Source organism: Anarrhichthys ocellatus, unplaced genomic scaffold, assembly GCF_004355925.1.
Source record: "Anarrhichthys ocellatus isolate YVR2014 unplaced genomic scaffold, GSC_Weel_1.0 scaffold56, whole genome shotgun sequence".
Classification (NCBI taxonomy): domain Eukaryota; kingdom Metazoa; phylum Chordata; class Actinopteri; order Perciformes; family Anarhichadidae; genus Anarrhichthys; species Anarrhichthys ocellatus.
The window spans coordinates 804,466-821,554 of NW_022280086.1; the positions used below are offsets into that span (position 1 = coordinate 804,466).

The 17,089-nt window shown below is 40.4% G+C and overlaps 1 protein-coding gene across 2 annotated transcripts; it reads right to left on the bottom strand.

Annotated features, from left to right (window-relative positions):
* Positions 1–4,712: 4,712 nt before the first annotated feature.
* prmt1 (protein arginine methyltransferase 1) lies at positions 4,713–13,932 on the bottom strand. 2 transcript variants are annotated; one of them, XM_031871105.1, is made up of 10 exons: positions 13,886–13,932; positions 10,330–10,440; positions 10,054–10,209; positions 9,833–9,896; positions 9,572–9,714; positions 8,603–8,690; positions 8,095–8,210; positions 7,812–7,962; positions 6,547–6,668; positions 4,713–6,410 (listed from the first exon to the last, which is right to left on the bottom strand). In XM_031871105.1, the coding sequence occupies exons 1-10, from the start codon at positions 13,910–13,912 to the stop codon at positions 6,327–6,329; spliced, it is 1,062 nt and encodes a 353-aa protein (XP_031726965.1). In that variant the 5' UTR covers positions 13,913–13,932; the 3' UTR covers positions 4,713–6,326. The 2 variants fall into 2 exon arrangements, with proteins under 2 accessions (XP_031726965.1, XP_031726964.1); XM_031871104.1 differs by having other exon boundaries at positions 10,330–10,449; positions 13,886–13,928.
* Positions 13,933–17,089: the final 3,157 nt, after the last annotated feature.

Genomic DNA, 17,089 nt, shown 5'->3' on the forward strand with positions numbered 1-17,089 from the left:
TTTACATTTGAATAAACACTAATCAAATGCAGAGACAGTTATTTATCAATATGTTAGGAGTAGTTACATTTACACAGTCTTACATTTACAACCGGCCCTTTGAGGGAAACCATGATGCTGATGTGGCCCAGAGTGAAGATGAGTTTGAGACCCCTGAGCTAAAGTAATCCTCGAAGCATTACCATTTTGCAAAAAGAAAGGCATTAAAGTAGTTGCTATTGTGACTGATTCAAGGAAAGAATCGTTGGAGTTGTGGGAACAGAGAGAATTTGAGAACAGTAAAGCTAAATCCCTGAATCATGTGGAGCAGAGTGGGATTATAAAAGAAGCTAAGAGAACATACAAAGTCAAATGGATAAAAGTTGAAAGTTACCTTGAGGTTGATCAAATTGCACAGGAGCGGCCAGCAAGCCTGGGGCCTTTGGGTTTTAACATTTCTAGAAGGCTGGTATAAACAATGAAACCACAGTGCAGAGCGTGTTAAACCATATACATGAAGGGTTGGGTCATGTTGTTGGTAGGGTATTTGAACAAGAGTGTTCCTTGGCACAGAGAGAGTGCGTTAAGATATCCACCTACATAGTCCCTGTGTTTATGCGACTGACTGACACTTAAACTTCAATTCAATTTATTTGTGTAAAACAATATCACAAATCACATATTTGCCTCAGAGGGCTTTACAACCTGTACAACATCTTGTGTCTTTGGACACTCCCATCAGATAAGGAAAAACTCCCCCCAAAAAAAAACTTTTAATGGAGAAAAAAGGAAGAAACCTCTGGAAGAGGACCAAAGGACGGATCCCTCTCTCACGATGGACAGGGGTACGTTAGATGTCATGTGTACAGAATGAACAACATCAAAGTGACAACATGATCAATCCATATGACAAAAATGGATCTTCAATCCACCACATTCCTGGCATATGGGTGGAGCTCATGACTGGGTTGGCAACATATACTCAATTCAATGCTTCTCCAGTCTGGGTGTTCACAACTTAATCACAAAGTCTTAACCACCTTTATGGCTGAGATCACATCATAATTAATGACGTTCATCAGACCCTAAATATCCTCACATACTGACACAATTCATTCATTCATTAACCCAAAAAACAGACACATTTCTGCCTCCTCAGGGTGAGCTCAGCAAAGGAGAAAGGAGATGTTCAAGTAACTGTGGAATCGCCTTCAAAGTTTGGCTGATGAATTCTGGAGTAGGTGGCGAAAATAATTCCTCAGCATAATGCAAACTCGTCAGAAATGGCAGCGCAGAAGGCCCAACATGAAAGATGTTGATGTTGTTCTTCTCAAGAAGAAGCAAGTCAGAAGGAATGACTGGCCATTGGGAGTTGTGGTCAAAGCTGTTCCCAGCAGAGATGGACTGATAAGGAAAACAGGTGAAACTTGTGCGACAAAGGTCTTCTCAAGGCCCATTCAGAACTGGTTTACCTCAAATCATCAGATCAAGCTGTTTAGTTGTATTCAGTAGCGGTGTCTTAAAGAGACAGGACGGGGAGTGTTCTGGCCCCGCTAGTTATTCGGTGTTCTTTGGTAACTCCTACTGGTCAGCTACCCTAATGCAGTGTTTGGGCATTGACTTTGTAGTTCCTGTGGTACAGGACGTTTGTCTGAGTAACCTGAAAAAACAACAACTATAATGTAGAGGGGGGAATCTTACTCAGGCCTGATATCAATCAATATGAAAACACCCAAAGAGATCAAAGCATATAAAAGAACCACCCCCTGACCAAACAGCTGTGGGTCACTATTCTACAGGATCCCAGTGTGGACAAAATACTGCATCCACAAGGAGTAAATGTTTACAGTCCAACCAGTATCCCACTGTGGTTCAAAAACATCTGTAACAGGTAGATTAGTAGGTTTAAGCATTAGTAATAAATCAATTTTACAGCTCAACATTATGGCGTGACTGTAAATAAAGGGTACAGACTCAATGATATTGTCCTATGCTGCTAATTAGAAGTACTCTGTGTCCTCATGCCAGGCCTTTTACTTTGAAAATATCTGCACACTGTAGATTACTTTTTTAATGCAACTCTTTCATCAAGCTCTGTTTTATCAACAGCACTACTCTCTTCTCCTTCATTACCAGCACAAACAGGATCGCAGGTTACATGGTATGTGATTATTGAGAAGATTCTAAAAAGATTTGGCAGAAGAATAAATCATTAATACATACATGTTCATTACTACACAAATGTGTTTAATGCAGCCAGAGAGCTCAAAGGGAGTCTGAGTTAGTTGAAGAGGCCTCTGCATGGAGAAGATAAAAGTGGACAGTATGGGTTTGGAGTAGGGTGGTCCTCCCCCGGGGATGCTGGAGTCATTTCCCCAACACAAGGAAGTCACGAATAAAGCACATTCTTCCTTCTGTGCAACTCTGGATCTCAGGTTTACACCAAATAATACTGGAGTCAAGGAAACACACACAAAAACACACAATATCAAAGTCAGTTTCAAGATGGGAATGAATGACGCATGATTTGTTTTTTGATCAATTAAGCTCGAAGCTCTATTTAATAGCTTATCAGAGCTTTCAAGTGCATCTCCCAGTCTTCATTCAGCATATGGTGGTTGTATATAGGGAGGGATAGTAACTACTGCCTCTGTTCATAGATGGTCTCTGGTGTCAGATGAGAATGTCCTCCTTGATCTCCCTCTGGGCGCCTACTGGCTGCTAGTCAGTGACCTTTGACCTCCTTCCAGTGGATGCTGTGAGCAGTTTTGACCTGGTGTGACAGAGTGGCTCAAACTGTCACCGGCCCTGTCCTCTGCAACTGCTTGACAACACTTGTCCTAAGACTTGGAGGACTCGGGAGCTGAAGAATTGAGGCTCGCCTCGGACTTGTAGTTAACTGACTTGACTAAAACATTGTGTGTCTCTTGTGACTTCAAGTTCCACATAAACTGCCAGTCATTTAAAACCTTAGAACATAACAGCCTTCCATATTGTAGTGTGTGTGTGTGTGTGGCCATCCAATGAAAGATTAAGGAGACAGTACAGGAAACAGTGGCTTGATAACTCAGGAAACTTGCTTCCTGCTTGCAATAACCAAGGGGGCAGTGAAAGGTCTTGTGATGGGCGTGGAGGAGGAGCTACATGGGCCACAAAGCAAGCTCCATTTTCTATGATACCATCTGACAACTAAATAAGTAATTAGCTGCTTCTATTTCCAGTCCCATCAGTTAAAAACTTTTGAAATTCACATCTTCTTTTTAATTGACATTGACATGATACATATTCAAGTGAATAGAAATACAGCTAAAATTAGTTCTTTAAAATAATGTCTGTAAGGCAGAGTAAAAAGATGAAATAAGGTATAGCATATATAAATATATACATAGGTACAAATATATGAGCAAAGTAGTGACTACGATAATATATGTGTGTGATAATTGAGGTGTTTACTGTTGAGTACAGAGCTGTGTTGTGACGGAAGTCATCTTAAAAACATTAGTACATTTGTGAAATAACAATTAACAAATCATGAATGCTTATGAATCACTGTGATAAAGTTAACCTCCGCACATGTTATGACCTGCCAGTGGAGTTCCTCACATGCAGGTGAATAGAAGGGATTGGTGACTTCATGTGTATCAGAGAATGCATACAGTTGTCTGTACCCTCTGTACTGTAATACACACCACAAATGGGCCATATAATATGTCATATTTTAATAATAACAGTAAAATCACTTTCAAAAAAGTTGATACTATTTAATGGGAAGAGAAGGTAGAAAAAAACTAAGTAGTATGCCTTTAAACATTTACAAAGAGACACATTATCACCATTACTTGATCATTTCTATTGATGTGTACACATTTGAGGTTTTTGCAGTCGCTAATCTGAAGTGTAAACTATTCAACATAAACTAAGTCTCTTCAAGTTTAAATTATTAAAACTGATATGCACATTTACAAATGTTTCTGATCTGATAAACTATTGTTCATTAGTTCATTCTTTCACTTTCTTTATTTCTCTTTTTCTGCTTGCTCGTTTTGCAAACACAGCAGTTGTATTCCCTAATGATGAATGGTGCTGTTGAAAGGATGTGTCTCACCACCGAACATTCAGCCACAGCTGACATGTCCCTCAATATAACAGAGTGAGGCAGTCCTTTCTGACGGCATGTTGGGTACCTGGGTACATGTGCTGTCCCCAGTGAGCCCAAGAACAAAAGTCTACTTCTGCTGCCATCTACTGGTTCATAATACATTTGTAACATGAATGACTTATGCTTCACTTTAACAATGTTTTCTTTGTACATCTCACCACAACAATCCTTCACCAACATGCTCTGCATGGTGTCACTATTCTGATGTACGTTTCCACAGCCACTTCACCTGGTATCGTTCAACATGTCTTTGCTGGAAGATTGCAGCGTGTCCACCTGGCTCAAACTGGGCCTTCACTGAGGCATTAACATGAACATTGGTCACTTTTGTTAAAAAAGACTAATTGTCCACTTACTTAGCTGCATCAATGTAAATTCCTTGATAAATAATCAAGGTTTATGTTATCAACTACATCCATGTAGCCAGGACCAGAGATGTCCTGTGGCCAGCGAGTGATAGTTTGTTAATTTAATGTTTTGGTAATATTACAAAGCAAGTGTGATATTTTCGGTAATTTAATGTTACAAAGCGAGTAATATTTTCTTCATGTAAACAAATAGACTTGAAAGGGAGAATAGTTAGACATTTTATTACTGATTTTGTCAAGATGTTCTCATAATAAAGCAACACGTTAGCATCCGTGTCATATTACCAATTAGAGCCACGGTGAATGAATGAACAATGGAAGATAAACCTTGATGGATACTTTCTACAGGTGCTGTGACAACTCCCAACTCAGTTAGACTATGAATATTTGTGTTGGTCTTCTTAATCGTACCACATAGCTCACTTCAAGAAAAGTCACATTTACAGATTAGTTTTATTTATTTTTTTAAAAAGCAGCAGACAACAAAACAAAAATACAAAAGAGAAAAATACAAGTATGGTGAGTCAGAGTAATCTCTGCAGTGCCAACATGGTTCCTACTCTTCAGATGGACTCTAGCAGCCACAGACACATTGCATCAAGACTAACATTGTATTGAGACTGCCGTGGGCTCCAGGACACCTGAGGAACCTACTGGAATCGGTTTTTCTTCTCTACGGTGCAGCAGTAACTAACTCGTCAAGATGCTCAGGTGTGGTTTCTTTAAAGGCCGTGACACCTGATCAGAGCCAATGGTGCAACCCAGCTAGCACACATGTAGACCAAAGAAACACAGCAGACCACTTCTGGTTATGGTTGGAATCAACTCGTGTGTGAAGCATCACCAATCTTGTCCTAAATCTATACTACATACTGATTCTAAGCAGGTTTTTAATATGGAGTGAGTTCACAGAGGAAACATGACATACGGTTTACTCAAACCACACTATTCAGACTACATGCCGTTCCGGTTTAAGTGATCCGTTGATACACACCATTCTCTCCCAAAAGAAATGGAGCTGCTCACAGCAGATCTAAATAAGTTTACGCACTGCAACCCAAAGAAAAAACAAAGTCATATTTTGACATTTATTCGTTTAAAACAGTATACGAGGATGAATATGTAATCTGTACTGTGTAGAATTAGTATGTAGTTTGGGACAGGTTTGCCAGAACTTTACAGGGTATGCTGTGCTTCAGAGTCCTGATCAGGTTCCAGAAGATCAAACCAGAAAGCTTGAGGTCCTTTCACACCAGAACTACATCACTGTATTATTTATAGTTTGAATAAGTCCTAACTTGTGCTCACAGTTACATGTTTTTTTATTGACTGGTTCACAGGTGGAAGAGGCAGAGTTTCTTGAGAATACAGAAATCGGAAAACCCACATACAGACTCAAAAATAAGGAGATTAGAAACTGGGTCATGTAATGACAAAACAGAGGGCCAAAGTGACTCAACAGCATACTATGCAGACAATGTCGGCAGGGCTGTTGTGTTGGCGTCTGTATGGTTGACAACATAGACACCTGCACATGCAAAGGACAAAAACCCCTGAGCAGAACCCAAGCTGTTGGACACAAACATCAGGCACATGTCACGTGTTCTGAGTGACTACGTCGCCAGGACAACGCACTTTCACCCCCAAGCATGTGAAGATCTTTTAAATACTGTTAACATCTGAACAAGAAAATGACAAGAAAAGAGGACGTATTAAAATGTTGCTGCATGGGGAGCGTCAAACTATTGTAGAGACTCCGAGTCAAACAGTATAATCTGTCCCCTACTAAAGACAAACTAACACAGGGAGGGATGAGACTTCTAACGCATCCGGTACTCTGCCGTCTTTGACACCTCACACAGCTGACCCTTGAAGTCGATGTCTACGGTGAAGTCCAGGTCTCTCTGCAAACCAACAGAAACGAGTCAGACAAGACCCACACAGCAACCCACTCCAGTGATAGAGCAACACAGTTTAAATCAAAGCACAGCAAGTGGGAAGGAATTTCCAAGTTTGATATAAAGGTGGAGCTCCGCTTACATTGTTCTTGACGTTTGGCTTCATGCTGATTGTGCCAAAGATCTCCTCACCAGTCTTCACAGTCAGGTACTCATCCAGGTAGAAGACGGTCTGCTTCCAGTGGGTGTAGGGAGACTCAGGGCCTGACAGGGGAAATAAAGTGGGCATGAATTCAGAACACTTCACACTCCTGCAGTCAATGTCCAATGCAAAACTCCACTAAGTGGGTGAGTGAAAGAAAGGCGTTCATACTGAGGTAAATGCTGCCACACTTAAATGGATTTGAATAGAAATAAAGAAACTTGCCGTTTCAGCCTGTAGGGAATCTTACTAGAGCTGCAGCCATCTATATTTAGTAATCGGTATTCTACCAATAATTCCATAGATTAATTGGTTAGGAACTACTTTTGTTTTATTATCAAAGAGCAATAGTAAATATTGAATAAATAAAATAAAACAAACAGTGTACTTGTTTATTTCATAAATTGCATACAATATCTGTCAAAACTAAACCCATTTAGTTAAGTGAAACTTTACATTGTGGGTTTTAAATAAAACATTTATAGAAATGCAACCAAATATTTTAAAGAGTAATTTCAAATGAAAGGTACAACTAACTAATGGAACTGTGATCATGTGTTAGAATTCTATATTTGTATTCAATAGTCAGGAGTCTTGCTCCTTGAACAATTATCAATCAATATCAAATAAATTAAATCTGTAGTATAACACATAATACTAATAAGTGAGAAAAACCTATACTGCACTATGCAGATTTGGGAGAGGCATCAAAGCTGAGAATCACATGTCATTTACAATGATACTCAAGAGGCTCTTATATGGAATTCAGGGTTGATAACTAGAATCACCCTTTTGTTGTGGCCAATACTGATATTACTTTTGCAAAACCAAAAATGTAGAGAATAAAGGACCTTCATCGTCCTATTAGTAAAGAATAGACTGAATCTTGTTTCCTGTTATGGACAATATAGCATTGCTATAGGGTTAAAGGGTTTTTAGGCGTAATTATTGGTTCTTCCATTAAAGGAACAATAAAAGTTAATATTCGGATTTATCTGATAATATATCAAACAAACAATGAATACAATACGTCTCCTTAGTATCACAACCCTTGACGTTGCTCTTATCCAGTTACTAGAAGAACGGGTAGACTATCTTACTATCAGATTTAGAGTCATACAACCCTGACTAATGCAGACAGATCACAGCATCCTGACCACTGGGTAAAGACAACAGGTGTAGAGTGTGTAAGAAAGCAGACTGACTGGTGGAGAAGCCGGTTCTCTTGTGACAGCGGGTGAACTCGATGTTGAAGTAGGTGACCAAAGCTTGAATGTAGTCGTTCCGCTTCACCTGCAGGCAGAACGGCGAGGTGAAGGTCAGGTCATCCAACTTCACTGTGTAGATGTCCACCTCCTGAACAAACAAACACACAAGGCAGAGTTAGACTTCTTATTTCAGAACACACTAACAGAGTCAAAACCTCAGTAGCAAAGGACAGCTGCACCTCTGTCCCAGGATCATTTCAGAAGCATAACATCCTCTTACCTTGATGAGACAGGCGCTGCTGACCAGCTGCTTTGGGTCCACCACATCAACCAGGGGTTCCTTAATGGCCACCTCCTTGATGCACGACATATCGAACCCATACACGTTCTCCCACCCTGATGCAGACACAAACAGGCACGTCAGTTCAGTAACAGACAGTGGTGTCCAGTCCTGTGCTCCAAGTGGTGTTCTAAAGGTTGACCTAACAGGCAAGTGACTAACATTACATTGTCAGGCAATAGCTTGGGTCCATGTTTACTTCCCGTCAGCTGATATCATTCATATAGACTGCAACAGGAAATAAAGTGGGACACATTTGTAATGTTTAGACAATAGTGAAAGGGTCTTTTGTTTGGAATGGAACCCTAAATGTGTTAGAAACACTAACCACATCATATAGCTAGACACTACTGGATTACTGAGTTCCCTCATCAGGACCACAGATGAGCTCCTCCCTATGGGAAACTCACCAGACCCAACCTAAGCCAATGAGTGGAAGACTACTTACAGTGGATTTTGTAGTCCTTGTACTGCCTGTCTTCAATGGCAGTGACATAAAGGGTTGCCCTGTCGGGGAAAATGAGTCCATCTGGCTTCTGTCAGAGGGAAAAATAAAAACCATGAGACTCAGACCATCCAGTCTGCACAACATCAACAGCCATCCAACACAAAATGGAATAGAGATGCGCCAAAGCAATTTTCTTAGAGGATTCCAGAGAGGCAACCTGTGGTACATGATCAGCCGACAGCCAGCCGGTTTCAACCAGGGCATCTCTAGACTACGTGATGCCCTATTTTGTATCTCAATCAAATGGACTGGGCACAAACAGCTCATGACCAGTTCCTATTAAATACTAGCTTTTAGTAAAGGTATGTCAATTATAGCAAATATCTAGAATATACAGTAATTTAAACTTGCAGTCTAATGTTACCTAATGAGTTGCCAGAACCAGTTAGGGCTGCAGAAACAGTCCATGGAGTTAACGGGAATAACATGGAAATATAGGGGTTATCCGCTCTTTTTACCATGTGATATGCAGATTGAAAACACTAAATATATTCACTCCACTAATATAATCAAAACTTACATGAAAGCATGTAGGACGTAGTGCTTTGGCAGTGTGCATGCAGAGGGATGTCATTTGACTGAATTCCTAGACGATGGCCATCTGCCATATGCAATGCATGGTAACAATTAAATTGAATGGGCATACTTGAACCAAAACATGCCAGAAGATCTTATATTGCTTTCAAAGTGTTGAATTTGGTTTAACTCCAATTCACACTACTGACTACCACTGCTTCTCCATATTTGTGGCCACTCAAGCTCATGATACTACTGTAGTAATGAGAGCCAGCCACCATACCCAACTCAATGTTTTCAGCTTAGGGTTACAGTAACAATCAAAAATAATTACATTCAATAGACATAATATCAATATTAAGACTTGTTTGAGAGAGACAAACAAATACATACCAGCCATTTGTCCCTGGCATAAATGACTGTATTGAGCATGGACTCATAGAAGAGGCAGTAGCCCATCCACTCTGATATGATGATGTCTACTCCCTCCACAGGCAGCTCCACCTCCTCCACCTTCCCCTTGATGATGGTCACAACTGGAGACAAAAGATGTCACGAGTTACATTCATTCCCTCATCCCCATGTGAGCCAGAAATATTGAAACAGTTTGAAACTCTAAATGTGTCACCACATGATTGGATTCTATGAACTCACCATCATCCATCTTGTTGGCCTTGACAATTTTCACAGCGTAGTCTGAGATGCTGCTGCACTCGATCTATTAAGACAAAGACCAACATTTGAATTCCCACTTCCCCTTCCTATGCCACTATAAAAAAACAATCATCATTGGTCAAACCCTACTACCTAGTGATGCAAATCCAGCTAATCCAGAAAAGACTAATTGAATGGTTCCAATATAGACCAACACATACCCCTATAACCTTCTTGGCTCCAGCTTTGGCAGCAAACATACAGAGTATGCCTGTCCCACTGCCCACATCCAGCACCACCTTGTCCTTAAACAGATGCTTGTTGTGGAACATGGAATTACGATAGGTCAGAGTGCGAACCTCATCTTTCAGCATCTCCTACAGTGGCAGTAACAAAAGATAGCAGCAGGTGGGTTAAGCTCTATTGACACAAAAGGGATACACTTTATACAGTTTGATCATGTGAACATGAAAGTTGTTTAGTTTAAAAGAAAATACCTCGTGGATGCCAAAGTGGGCGTACGAGTCAAAGTAGTAGTCCTTTGATGTCATATCCTCGGCTGCAGGCTTGGCTGAGCTCTCCCCCGCAAGCTTGGCTGAGCTCTCCCCCTGAGAAATCTCAACAAAAGACACACACAATTACAACCTGAAGCAAGCTTGCGCTTTGCTACTGTGCTTTGGGTTTATAAGTAATGGAAATACTAAGCCACATCAGTGCGTCAGATGTGGTTTAAAGAATTGTATCCTCAACTCAGAGATGTAACACACATCATAAAAACAAGAGTCAGGCAAGGGCGATATAACGGTGTATCAGGGTATTTGGAAATCCTCAAAGTATGAGTTTCAATACCGCCATAAATACAGACACTCCAGTTTCTATGATGCTGTATAGTGCACAGTAGCACCAAAGGTTGGTCTCTATAGTGCAACGGGCAGCTAATGAAGACTCAATAGCCACATTATTTTAATCAACTGCCAGTCTGCCTACAATCTGTACCGTTGGTCAAGACACAGGCAGCATGAAGTGACTGATTGGCCAACTTAAATAATTAAAATCTCTTATCAGTGTCCCAAAAATCTAAATATTAGAAAAATTATGATTTATTGATGTTATGTTCTGCTGAATCCATTCTATAATACAACTTTGTACTGTGTGTAAATATTTAATGTCTCATGTAGGGAATGTAATTAGGGCCCGTGCAAACGACAACGCCGGGCCGTGAAGGCCCTATTGAAATTTGAATACACATAGTACGTCGGGCGCATATTTGGGGGACTTGCCATACTCGAAAACTCACCAAATTATGCACACTTGTCAGGCCTGGTGAATATAGCCATCTGATATACGTTGCATATTTGTGTGTAAAAAAAAAAAAAGCTCTCTAGCACTCCCTGCCAGTATGTCCAATTTACTTGATATTCAACACACATGTCCAACTCCGCTAGCTCTACAAAAAAGCCTCTCAGACCCTACACTCCACCTACCTAGATTTTCCACCATTTTGAATTTTGTGAAAAACACATTTTTGCGAACTCATCCTACACGCCGACTCCGATTGCTACCAAATTTGCTCCGAATCATTGTTGGTACTACATCACCAAACGTTATTAAAAGCTTTTTGATATCTTTGCGTTTACAAGATATGGACCAATAAACGTCTTAGGGGCATGGCTTATATATATCAAACAATTTCTCAATCATTTGTCCTAAAATCACCAAATTTGCAGCATATGTGCACATTGCATCCTGTAACATACCCTGATATTTTAATTTCATTCAACCACTAGGGGGCGCTACAGTAAACCCATCATGTTCTTTTTTTTGTCACTTTTCAGCCTTTGTACTTTAACGAACTCCAACAGAATTAATGGGATCAACCTCAATTTGGTCAGGATGCTCTTCAGACCTTTGTAATGAAAAGTTATCAAATTCGTGAGTCTTCATGGAAGAACCTTGACATGGCGTGGCGGCCATTTTGCCTCATTCGGCATGAACAATAAAGTTGTTATAACTCCAAGGTACATTATTCAATCTGCAAAAAATTACATATGCATGATGCTACTTCAAGCTTGAGCATATTCCAAAGCCAAAATTTTCAATAACTCATAGCACCACCTACTGGCAAAAGGAAACGTCACATTTTATACATTTCTTTATTCCTCCTAGCCAGGTGACCTGATGACTCAAATTTGGTATTGATAGCCTTAAGACATTGATGATGCATCATCATGAATATTGGGACTTTTCGATAAACGATGTTGCCGTGGCAAGGCATCATTCGCCATGAAAAATGAAGTTGATGGTTCAGTAGCTTGGGTGCATAAAAAACTGCATAAAAAACTCAAATTTTGTACATGCGTCATAGGTCATGGGAAGACATTTTACATGGGTTTTTGGCTTGGCAGTTTTAAATTGCCTCCATGGCGCCCCCTACAATATTTCAAAAGAGCAGCCCCAGTGCTGCATTTTAGGTACATGTATGAAACTTGGTATGCACATGCATCATCTAAAGACTTAAATAAAAGTCTATTGGGACCATGCTCTAAACCATACCGGAAGTCAGCTATTTAGATTTGTGTCATTTTCCATCGATTTTGGCCTATTTCTAGTCGCTATACTTTAACGAACTCCTCCTAGGGAATTTGTCTGATCCTCTTTAAACTTGGTCAGTACACTTTCAAGACCATTGATTCAAAGTTATCGAGAGCTTTATGTTTGGTTGAATGGCTTTTCCATCACCAACAAAATGTGTGCTCTGAATGAAGGGTGCTGTGGTTGACAGTTTGTTTACAGTTATTTGATTGTAACGATGGCCTTATTGTTTGTAAATTGGTGAATTAATAACACTGAGCTGATAGGGTACTGTTTGAAATTGGACACAAAAAAAACACGTTTTATCAGTAGGCTAATGCAACGAGTTTCCTAAGAAGCAGATCACAATATTTTGGAATGAGATGAAAAAGGGTCGAGTGAACAACACGCTAAATTATAAACTACACCACGTAAAATCAGTCGCACCATGGACACGCGCGTAGGTGTAACGCTATCGGTCCATACGATACTCGGGTCAATTGCATCCTGAGCAAAACGCACACTATTCCACAAGAATAGAATAAATGTTGCTGTAGCACAAACTTCTGACTGAAGCTAAATGTTTGCTTAGCCTGGAGTGTGGCTATGCGAGTATAGATCATAGTGAGTGAGTGAGGCCATCCTCCCCCGCAGCACAATAGATGGGAGCACATGGTTGATAGTACTCTGATGAGATCTTGGCCTTCCTCTCTTAAGATAGCCACAGACGATCTAAACTACGCAGTGTCACCTATCGACTAATTCAAAGTCGATAAATTGCAGCTACTGGCCGGACGTCACTACCAGGCCTTTACGATTGCTAGAGTCGTCAAACAGGTCACTTGGAGTGACTTAACAGTATAAGCCGTTTGTATTTTAACGATACGGGCTTTGCTACCAATTAGTCGAACGAGGAGTTATAACGTTAAGTCCGCACATTTAATGTTGATGCCGCTATTAAACCAAGACGCAGTATGAAAATATTTCGCGCTCTTGTGGAATCATTTTACAGCAAACAAACAGTGTCCCTTAGTAAAAACCGGCGGGTGAATGTGGCAGCATCCATACCTAGTAGATCACTAACGCTAAGCTAACTGTAAGCTAACACGTTAGTTCCCATGCGGTCCCAGAGGCCGGCTGGATGTCGCACAAAGCAAAACAACATTTCTGCGGACACCCGTCGCTTAAACTTGCAAAGTTCGCCGTGTCCAAATACACACGGAATGGTAAAAGTGTATAAAACAAATCTTAACTCAGTGCGATAAGCGTCCCGTAATGAATGAACGGCAGCTGCATCACTCAAGTAACGTCAGCTAGCTTAAGTTAAGATGGATGCACCACGCAGTGGCGCGAATGTCATGGCAAAAGCACAAATGTTAAGACAATTCATAACATTTTCCCAGGAAAGAAAGAAAAATACGTGCGTATAAAGTATACAATAACAAGTAGAGGGATATTATATTTCCTATTGTAACGCCTTACCTCCATCCTCTCTGCTGGCGCCGCCATTTCGATCTCCTGCCTGCCTGCGTGAGATTGAAAAAGTCTTCCTTGGCTCCGCCCACCACTGTTTCCATGGTTCTTCTTCTTTTTTGAGGTTTATTGGCGGTTGGCAAACAATGAATTGGTGCATTACCGTCACCAACTGGTATGGAGTGTGGATCAGGATGTCTCGTACTTATATAAAAATAAAAATTCAAAAAGAAAATGCCATGGTTCTTCTCCTTTTAGCTTTTAACGGCTCTTGACAACCGGAGCATGAGTTGCATTACCGTCACCTTCTGCTTCGGAGTGTGAATCCGTGAATACAGTTTCTCCGACAAAAGAAATCTGCACTGTTTGCTCAATTTGACAGGTTCATCAATGTTTTATATGAAGAGTATGAATTCCAGCCTTCTTGCATTTTGTCCTGTCTTGTTCCTACGAACAATGATTACGGGAAAACACAACAGACTCCTCAATCTGACAATGTGTGGGTGTTTAAAAATCACCTATTTTCTTGACCTATGTATGTTTCTATGTTGAAATGACTTTGTTATTCAAATCGTACAGAAACCCTTCCTTTATTTCAGTGTTCCACTGCTCTTGTCACTCTTAATTCTAAACTATTATCTTTACCTCTGCTCTGAAGCTTAATAGTAGCCTACTTGTAAATATAGCCACAAGGGACCATTTCCATTCAAACCTACATGCAGGAACCCACATAAACTTCACATACCTTGATGTTCTTGTAATAGACTACTCTGAATAAAATATCTAGACCGTTGGAATTGAAGGATCTAGGCTGATGAGAGGTGAAACCGAATCGGAGCAGATTAAAGTGTTCCCTGATGTTCCTCTTCTTAATGCAGAGCCAAGACTTCAGCCTATACACTGAATAAACTCACAGATAATAAGATGTGGGCTACGCATTTTTCTGAAAAAGAAAAGGCAGTCCCAGCTGTTTGGATTTTCTGGATCTTTTTAGCCATCTGGATATATATACTGAGTAGTACTATGAACTGAACAAGTTCACAGTCTACTTCCCATCTTATTGAGCTTCAACAAGCACACGTCTGTCAGTGGTGTTAAGTGTATTCATGGCTCAGCCTCTGGATTAACTACTGTTGAGCTCAGCTCGATATTAATAACCCCCATGTCCTCTGCATACCTTTTGCCAACCCACCCAAAGCTTGCTCTTTGTCCTCCGCCTTGTTCCCAGCACTCCTGTAATATTACTTTCACCATTTTAACAAAGATGGAACAATGTTCATTTTGTTCTTTCAAATACAGCTCCCATGATATTTGCATGTTGCTGATAAACTGGGACTACGCAGAAAACACCTTGACTACATCAGAAATATAAATGTTACATTGGCAATCAATGAATCTGGAGTGTATTTGCAGGAGAAAATAGTGCAGATGCTGCCAATTAAAGTTTGTGTGGCCCAAATTGATGCTTAAAGCATCACTATATACTAAAGCTGAGTCTCATCTCAGGGTCTACCTATAAGATTTACCAAGGTGACCCTCAGAGGACCCATTATATATTGATCCATCTCTGTTAAATGAAAAAGACGGTCTCAGGCTTTGGATGGGAATGTCCACTTTGATCTTTCTTGGGTTGTGGGGGGCTGGAGGGAGTCTCAGCAGTTTGAGTTTCTAGAGTGATATTTCACAGTATTATACGGTAAGTCAAGGTGAAATCCATTCATGCACAGTAGTATCACATTTTTTTGTTCACTGTCAAGTAACCTTTACACAAGGTTGAAATTCACAGTGAATTAACCAAGGTGCAGTACATTAGCAATAAATATAGCCTTGTAAAACGCCACACAAAAACAACAGATGATAAAGAAAAAAGGAATTCAACTATTGATGAAAGCACTTGATCTTCCACACTGCCAACTGGTCAAATTCACAATGGCAATACAAGGAAGGATCAGAAAACTGTCACTGTATGACAGACAGAAATTTTATTTTTATTTATTTGTTTATTTGTTTTGCAGGGACAATGCACACCAATCAACAGTCACACTGTAAGTGAGCCAGAGTTAGCCAGAGAGGCTAATTTTCATCTGCTGTCCCCAGCCAGATGTTTAAAGGCAGCCTAAAATTACAAAATTTCAAATTAAAATGGAATGGACAGTAACTTATAGACAAAACAAATACACATAAGCAAAAGAAAAGTGTACATAAGACACGAGAGCAGAGCAGACATAACAGGCTGCAACATGCATCAGGCAGAAAAAAACCCACCTACAAGCACATACAGTGGGTACGGAAAGTATTCAGACCCCTTTAAATTTTTCACTCTATGGTTCATTGCAGCCATTTGCTAAAATCCAAAAAGTTCATTTTATTTCTCATTAATGTACACTCAGCACCCCATCTTGACAGAAAAAAACAGAAATGTAGAAATTTTTGCAAATTTATTAAAAAAGAAAAACTGAAATATCACATGGTCATAAGTATTCACACCCTTTGCTGTGACACTCATATTTAACTCACATGCTGTCCATTTCTTCTGATCGTCCTTGAGATGGTTCTACTCCTTCACTGGAGTCCAGCTGTGTTTAATTAAACTGATTGGACTTGATTAGGAAAGGCACACACCTGTCTATATAAGACCCTACAGCTCACAGTGCATGTCAGAGCAAATGAGAATCGTGAGGTCGAAGGAACTGCCCAAGGAGCGCAGAGACAGAATTGTGGCAAGGCACAGATCTGGCCAAGGTTACGAAAGAATTTCTGCAGCACTCAAGGTTCCTAAGAGCACAGTGGCCTCCATAATCCTTAAATGGAAGAAGTTTGGGACAACCAGAACTCTTCCTAGACCTGGCCGTCCAGCCAAACTGAGCAATCGTGGAAGAAGAGCCTTAGTGAGAGAGGTAAAGAAGAACCCAAAGATCACTGTGGCTGAGCTCCAGAGATGCAGTAGGGAGATGGGAGAAAGTTCCACAAAGTCAACTATCACTGCAGCCCTCCACCAGTCGGGGCTTTATGGCAGAGTGGCCCGACGGAAGCCTCTCCTCAGTGCAAGACATATGAAAGCACTACCACTGAGGCACATAACAGACACATTAAAATGGAAAATAGCAACACTGAACAAGACAAATGCACATATAGGCGAAACAAGCAGACAGGACAGACATGCTTGCATGCCTGATTGGCCACAAGCCATTCCTTAAGGCTATGTTTGAATGT

Excerpts from the sequence above, each read along its gene's own strand:
- prmt1 (XM_031871104.1), bottom strand. The coding sequence starts at position 13,912 with ATGGCGGCGCCAGCAGAGAGGATGGAG. Across the intron at positions 10,210-10,329 it reads CCCACTTTGGCATCCACGAG|GAGATGCTGAAAGATGAGGT; the intron begins GTATTTTCTTTT and ends CTGCCACTGTAG. Across the intron at positions 9,897-10,053 it reads GAGCCAAGAAGGTTATAGGG|ATCGAGTGCAGCAGCATCTC; the intron begins GTATGTGTTGGT and ends TTGTCTTAATAG.